At 37.9% G+C, this 7365-nt stretch overlaps 1 protein-coding gene across 2 annotated transcripts; it reads left to right on the forward strand.

Moving 5' to 3' along the window:
* Positions 1-288: 288 nt before the first annotated feature.
* LOC144705530 (agamous-like MADS-box protein AGL11) lies at positions 289-6668 on the forward strand. 2 transcript variants are annotated; one of them, XM_078578268.1, is made up of 8 exons: positions 289-471; positions 1205-1438; positions 4245-4323; positions 4454-4518; positions 4630-4729; positions 5838-5879; positions 5979-6020; positions 6094-6668. In XM_078578268.1, exons 2-8 carry the CDS (start codon positions 1254-1256, stop codon positions 6280-6282), a joined length of 702 nt encoding a protein of 233 aa, XP_078434394.1. In that variant the 5' UTR covers positions 289-471; positions 1205-1253; the 3' UTR covers positions 6283-6668. The 2 variants fall into 2 exon arrangements, with proteins under 2 accessions (XP_078434394.1, XP_078434395.1); XM_078578269.1 differs by lacking the exon at positions 289-471 and adding an exon at positions 519-872.
* Positions 6669-7365: the final 697 nt, after the last annotated feature.

A 7365-nucleotide genomic window follows, 5' to 3' on the forward strand; every position in this document is an offset into this window, starting at 1 on the left:
GTGGAGTTCATCTGGGTTGGTCTTGTCAAGCCTTTGTCGCCCTGCAAGAACTCTCAGTCTTGCAGGCGAGACAATTTCTCCCTCCAAACCACAATTTAAACAAACAATCACATAATAGCCCCCTAGGTTTACCAAATTGGATTGATATCGACCTCTTATCCGGATCCAGCAGAGTGGCCGAGGGGGCGTAAGAACGGGGAGACTGCCATGGCAAACGTGCACCGGAGGGACAGTGTAAGGTCGGGGGTGATTGTTTCCATTGGGGACATCTCACATGCCACCCCATGCAGCTATAAATATATACGATCATAGCTCTGGAGAGGAGTTAGAGAGAGAGAGAGAGTAGAGATAGAGAGAGAAACAGAGGAGAGAGAGAGGAGAAGAGGTGATATCAGCTCGTATTTCATGGGAATTAGCAAAGTGGAGCTTCCTGGTGTCCGCTGAGAGTTCGCCGGTTCGGGGAAGAAGAAGGTGAACTCGGAAAGCGCCCATTTAAGGATAGAATTCTCGATCGAAGAAGCATGAAACCAGTAGTTTTTTTTATTTTGATCGTTTCTTTAGGTTATCTTGTTCTTCGTCTCACTCTCTTCCCAATAGGTTTCCGTCTTCGGTAGGTAACTCTGTCGCTACGGCTGGTTCTATTTCACTGTTTAAGGAATTGCACGCCTTTAACTCCGACCGTAGTTGTGCAAGGGCTTCTCTGCTCTTCCTCTTTGTTCCTTTCTAGCTCTTTTTGTTCTGCATTTTAGCTAGGTTTCCAATGATTAATCTTCCCGTGCCATTCGGTCTTTCTTCATCTCGATTGCTTTTTTCATTTTCCTTTTGCGCTATCATTGCTAGATTCTTGTTCGATGATACAGGACGCAGAGAATGTATATCCAATCTTTTTTTAGGTTTCATTTTATGCAGTGATGCGTAATACTTAATGCTTTGAATTTTCCGGCTTCCAGCCTGATCTTGAAATAGATCCGCATCAGAATGTCAAAATAGTTAACGTAGTTGGATCCGTCTCCTCAAAATGTCATTGTTCTTCGTTTTGTTTCCAGTTAGTGCCAGCTTCATTGATCATTGAAAACTTATCTTCCAAGTTTAACAACAGTCGAGCTGCTATCTTGTTTAGCGTTCCACTTATAACGGCCATTGATGACGAGATTGGAGCCTCTTAACCAATAATTTACTTGTTTTTCCGGCTTCATTACTGCAGTTGCCGAGAAGAACAAACGGAAGAGAGCAGTGAGAATTTTGTGAACAAGATGGGACGAGGAAAGATTGAGATTAAGCGGATCGAGAACACGACCAACCGCCAGGTCACTTTCTGCAAGAGAAGGAACGGGCTAATGAAGAAGGCCTACGAGTTATCCATTCTATGTGAAGCCGAGATCGCGCTGATAGTTTTCTCCAGCAGGGGGAGACTCTATGAATATTCCTCCTGTGGCAAGTAAGACCTGATATATTTTTCAGTTTTGTCATTCATCTTGCTTCATATTTGGTGAAAAATCTCTTCGTTTCGACGGGGTAAATGAAATTGTTCATTCCAAGATTCATCTATTCATTTAGTTTTTATGAAAACAATCTAGGTCAAAGGAAAACCCAGTTTCCAATTTCTACTCAGAAAACACTCTATCCAGAAGGAAGAGGGTGATATCAGAAAACCCTATTCTTGTCTGAGAAGTCGCACTTTATTACTAAAATACATGAAATTCTTCATTACCAGATTTATGTATACTTTAGTTTTTTAGAAAAACAAATTTGGGGAAAGACAACCCAGTTACTAGTTTCATCTTGGAATGCACCATCCAGAAGGAAGAGGGTGATGTCAGAAACCCTAATCTCGCCCGAGGGATCTGCCTTTAACACTTGATCCTAGGGTCGCAGCAGTCGCATCAAGAGAGAAGTGTCCCGGAGATTAAGGATGGATTTACGGCTGGAGTTGCACTGGTTTTTTCTTTGTTTTCTTCATTCCCATTTGCCGTTTCCATCAGATTCTATTTGTCATGTCAATTTTCTTCCGTTTTTATACTATAATGTATCGAAGTATCTTTATGTCATTTTGCCCTGTCACTTGCATTATTTCATGCAACGGTTTTGTTGACACAATTACTACTTGATCAGTGATTGCTTGTCTTTCCGACGGCGCAGTATATTCAACTCAAAAGCCTCTCTTTCTGCCCATCACTCTTGCCTTGTCTTTCATTTCGCAAGTCGACAGACGCTGTTCTATCGTACTTTCTCTGAATGCTACGAGACCTAGAGTTTTCCACCTATACACGTGTCATCACTCCATATTTTCATTTGCCCTTACATCATAGGGGAAACTGGCTCTTTGTCCAGAGATTATAATCATATAATGGTCCGTCATTTCATTTTCATGCTGATGGCATGAGAAATCATGTGAAGGATATGATCATTGAGTAATCTATTTTTGGCATCTTATCGTGAGTGATATTTTTTTAACCCCCTGGAAATATTGTGTTGCGGTGTAACGCTACAGTAATTGTTACATCGAAAGTGTCGGAGAATTTTCGATTGAGTCTGTATGTCGGAGAAGGTGAACGTAGAAACAGAGAATCAATTTGTGGTCACTGCCATCATGAAAAAACGCAAAGCGACGACAGATGAGTCCCTTGTCTCTGGCTCTCTGTATATGTTCTTACCTCATTTTCTCATGGGAAATATTTGATATGGTAAATCTCTGCCTTTCAGGTGAAGGTCTTTCATCTGAAAGATAACTAGTTAATCAATGTTTGTCTAACTCCAAAGCCGAAATTTAACGAAATAATAATATGGTATAGTTAGTCTATCTCGGGCAGAAATTCAAAGAGAGACAATTGTTTGACTTTCCAAAAATCACCGTCCATGTCTCGCCGATAAATTTTTAATGTAATGATGGGAGAACAACTCACCGGGGATAATAGGGAAAGCTAGTGTTTTTTTATCATTTCTTTTTGTGTTTGAATTCCGATCAAAAGATTATAATCTCCGAGCGTTCAGAGGTTCCATTCGAACTTCATTTGCTAGCAAACCATATCAGCGTAAGTTGCCATACTCCCTGGGCCCATTCTGAGGATTTTATATATTCTTTGATGGCTTAAAAGCATCAAAAAGAGGACAATAAGTTCGCCTTATTTTCTGTTTCATTTTTCTACAAAACTTGCTGCCTTGCTCAAATTGTAATGATATTTTTCATTCTTAGACAACAAATCATCTCAAAAATGCTGAAACTTCTCGACTGGAGACCGTTTCTTGTTTTAACAAGACTTACTATTGGTACTGCTTGAGAACAGCTGATCAATAATATCAAAAAAATGTCCTTTAAGTGCTCTCAAAATGAGGGAAGAAATCTAGTTTGGGACTCTTCGTTTCGTACCTTTTTAAGTATTTTCTTCATGGACGAGTTGTTCTTTCCAATATTCAGACTCTAGATTTCAAACAAGGCGAGATATTTCTTACTCGTGATGAATATAGTTCACTAGCTCTCTACAAATACTGTTATTATTTAAGAGACATATGATTCGCATACGACTACGTCTGTTCTCATACTTTCTGCACCATTCATGCCTGTAGAACCGATACCAAAAACGAGCATTTGATGAAGTTATTATCTCCGAAATCGTATTTCTTATTGAAGCACCACCGATTCATTCAGCTTCACTTCGTGATACTGGACGCGCCTAAAACTTCAAGGCCCCAATTTTTTACCCCGCGAAAGGCTCCTAGTCGAGTTCTATCATTCATTCTCCGGATTTTTTTTGATTTTTTATCTCATACCGTTTTAAACTAAAGCTATAGTTTCCTATTAAAATAAAATTTTCAGGCTACAGGATAAAAGTTAAAACTCATTAGGGTTACATAGTACTGAATCTATGTCTCCTAGCTGAATTTTATTCATTTCGTTTTCGGGAAATTTTCAAATGTTGACATTACCGCGTTTTAGACTGTTTCATGTTACAATAACTTTTTGCCAAATAAAGAATACACCGCTCACCAGGATTACTCATTGCTCAATCTTTCGAGAAGAAAAACCTTCTCGATACCACTGTCCGCTTGTTCACTTCCTTCGAATCGCTACTTTTAAAATGAAAATAGTCATTCCCGGTGGGCCAACCTATATCATGCTTGATTTGTTTTTGATTATCGACTCAGGTGACTTAACTTTTCTTCTGCATGAGCACTTTCCATCTCTAATTCCAATTGGCCCAGATTATCTCTTCATCATGACATTGATACGGCCAAAATAATTTCAGCATTTACACAACGATTGACCGATACAAGAAGTCTCATTCTTCATCGAACCCAGGGGTCATAACGGAGGTGAAAACCCAGGTAAAGATTACCTTCCCTTCACAGCATTATTACGGTGTTCTCTTTACTTTTGATTACTTGGAAAAAAATCGAGTATCTGAAATCAAGTCATGAAGAACTTTGAGAAACAGAGGATGAAAATTTTGTGCAGCAACACTACCAGCAGGAATCTGGGAAACTACGTCAACAGATACAGATGCTTCAGAACTCAAACAGGTGATTAGTCGAGTTCATAAGCCTATTTGTTCATACTAATATCTCAAGGCCTAACTTCAATTTCGATGTTCATTCTGAACTCTAACCCATGTTTTCTCTCTCTTTGAGAAGGCATTTAATGGGGGAGCACCTGGATTCTCTAAATGTTAAGGAGCTAAAACAGCTAGAAAACAGACTGGAAAGAGGAATCGCCCGCGTTAGATCCAAGAAGGTTGCTACTTCTCCCTCAATTTAGGTGTATATCAAGAATTAGACTTAGATCGCGATCTTGTATCCAAATATAAAAGGCGATTCAGATTTAGATATCGATATAGCCATAGATACATATGTCGACATAGTTAAAGATTTAGATATAAATAAAGTTGCAGATATCTTTATAAATGTCGATGTAAAAGGATATAACCATTAGGTGTAGCTGCTGATGTAAACGGATTTAACCACTAGTAAAAATATAAGTATAGTATAGTTAAAGATATAAATATAGATATAGATATAGATATAGATATAGATATAGATATATATAGATATAGATATAGATATAGATGATATAGATATAGATATTGATATAGATGTAGATATAGATATCGATGTAGATATAGGTATAGATGTAGATATAGATATAGATATAGATGTAGATATAGATATAGATGTAGATATAGATATAGATGTAGATATAGATATAGATATAGATATAGATGTAGATATAGATATAGATGTAGATATAGATATAGATATAGATATAAATGATATAGATATAGATATAAATATAGATATAAATATAGATATAGATATAGATATAAATGATATAGATATAGATATAGATATAAATATAGATATAGATATAGATATAGACATAGAAATAGATATAAATATAGATGTAGATCTAGACATAGATACATATAGAGATATAGATATAGATATAGATATATATATATATATAGATATAAATATAGATATCGATATAAATATAGATATCGATATAAATATAGATATAGATATAGACATAGATACATATAGAGATATAGATATAGATGTCAATATAGATATAGATATATAATTCGTGTTTTATATATCTTTATCCGTATATTGATACTCATATATATTTAAATACGTTTAGATCTTGATATCAGTACATTTTTTTTTTTGAAAAGTATCAGTACAAATATAAATATTGCTATATATTTTGACATAGTTACAGATATTTCTACGGATAGGCATACATATAGATATAAATCTTAATATAGATCAAACATAGAAATCTAGGTGTAGATATAAGCCATTCTCTGCCCAAAATCTGACACCGTCCTTTCTGCAAGCAGCAAGAGCTCTTGTTCGCTGAAATCGAGTACATGCAGAAAAGGGTTAGAAAAACTACTTCCCTCCATTCTTCCAACCTTAAAATTATCATCCGCCCAAACCAAGTTCACATCCCTAACGACCCATGATCCATCCATGAGCAGGAAATGGAGCTGGAGAACGAGAGCATGTTCCTCCGCTCCAAGGTAACTAACAACCAATCACAAGCACCAGAATAACAACTGTCTAACGACCCATGATCCATGATGAATACACTAGCTGGCGGAAACGGAGCGCACCCAGCAGCTCATCCAGGCTGGGCCAGAGTTCGATGGGCTGCCGAGCTTCGACCCGAGAGGTTATTACCACCCCCTGCAGATGTTCGATCCTTCCCAGCACTACCCCACGCCGCAGGACCAGACCGTTCTCCAGCTCGGCTACGAGATGAAGTCCAACGCCTCCTCTTAAAGTTCACGCCCTCGCTCGCCTCTCCACCTGAAGCGTAAGCCCTTCTCTCTTTCTCTCGTGAACATCTCTGGAGTTTTTAGGACACGTGGCGTCTTGTGAGTGGGCCTGAATCTTGGGAGTGAGACGGCTGGATGATGTTGGCTGTGAGGTGATCGATTTACTGCCCGTGCTTAGGGGTTGTTAAAATTCCCAATAAATATTCTGGTGGGCTCGTCTCTGGTGAACTTGGTAAGTAGATTGATGATTCTGTGTGTTGGCGGATCATGATCATGCTAATTGATCTGGTTCTTAAAGAACCCCGTCAAATATACCATCGTTTCTTCCAGGAGTGTATAGCAGTTTTGATGGGTCGATCCAAGGAAAAAAATGATTTTTGCAACAAACAAGATTATACTGCAGCACCAGGATACAAGAAACAGCATGATGATTTCTATTTTATATATGAAGTAGATTCATGACTCTATGTGTTGGCGGATCTTGATCATGTTAATTGATATGTTTCTTTAAAGATCTACCGGGTCTTGCCGATTATTTCAAGAAGCCCATCAAATATACCACCGTTCTTTCCAGGAGTGTACATCAGTTTTTGATGCGTCTATCCAAGGAAAAAAATGACTTTTGCAACAACCAAGATTATACTGCAGCACCAGGATACAAGAAAGAGCATGGTGATATCTCTTTTATTTATGAAGTAGATTGATGATTCTATGAGCTGGCGGATCTTGATCATGTTAATTGATATGTTTCTTTAAAGATCTACCGGGTCTTGCCGATTATTTCAAGAAGCCCATCAAATATACCACCGTTCTTTCCAGGAGTGTACATCAGTTTTTGATGCGTCGATCTGAAAAAAATGATCTTCGCAACAACCATGATTCTACTGCAGCACCAGGATACAAGAAAAAGCATGATGATATCCATTTTATCTATGAAGTTGAAACCATGTCGGATTACAGAAGCAGAAATGCATGGATGAAACAGGAGAAGGTAATCCAAGCTCTATTCCAAAATAAGATTCACATCTATTCATTAGAGCTATAACATATGAATACATCAGCGTCTTAATTGTGAAGTCTCATCGCA

This window comes from Wolffia australiana, chromosome 7 (genome assembly GCF_029677425.1).
Source record: "Wolffia australiana isolate 7733 chromosome 7, ASM2967742v1".
Classification (NCBI taxonomy): domain Eukaryota; kingdom Viridiplantae; phylum Streptophyta; class Magnoliopsida; order Alismatales; family Araceae; genus Wolffia; species Wolffia australiana.

Bases quoted from the DNA above. Each gene is read 5' to 3' on its own strand.
- LOC144705530 (XM_078578268.1), top strand. From the start codon at position 1,254: ATGGGACGAGGAAAGATTGAGATTAAGCGGATCGAGAACACGACCAAC. The intron at 4,324-4,453 runs GTAAAGATTACC...AATTTTGTGCAG, and splicing joins TAACGGAGGTGAAAACCCAG to CAACACTACCAGCAGGAATC. The intron at 4,730-5,837 runs GTTGCTACTTCT...TTCTGCAAGCAG, and splicing joins CCCGCGTTAGATCCAAGAAG to CAAGAGCTCTTGTTCGCTGA.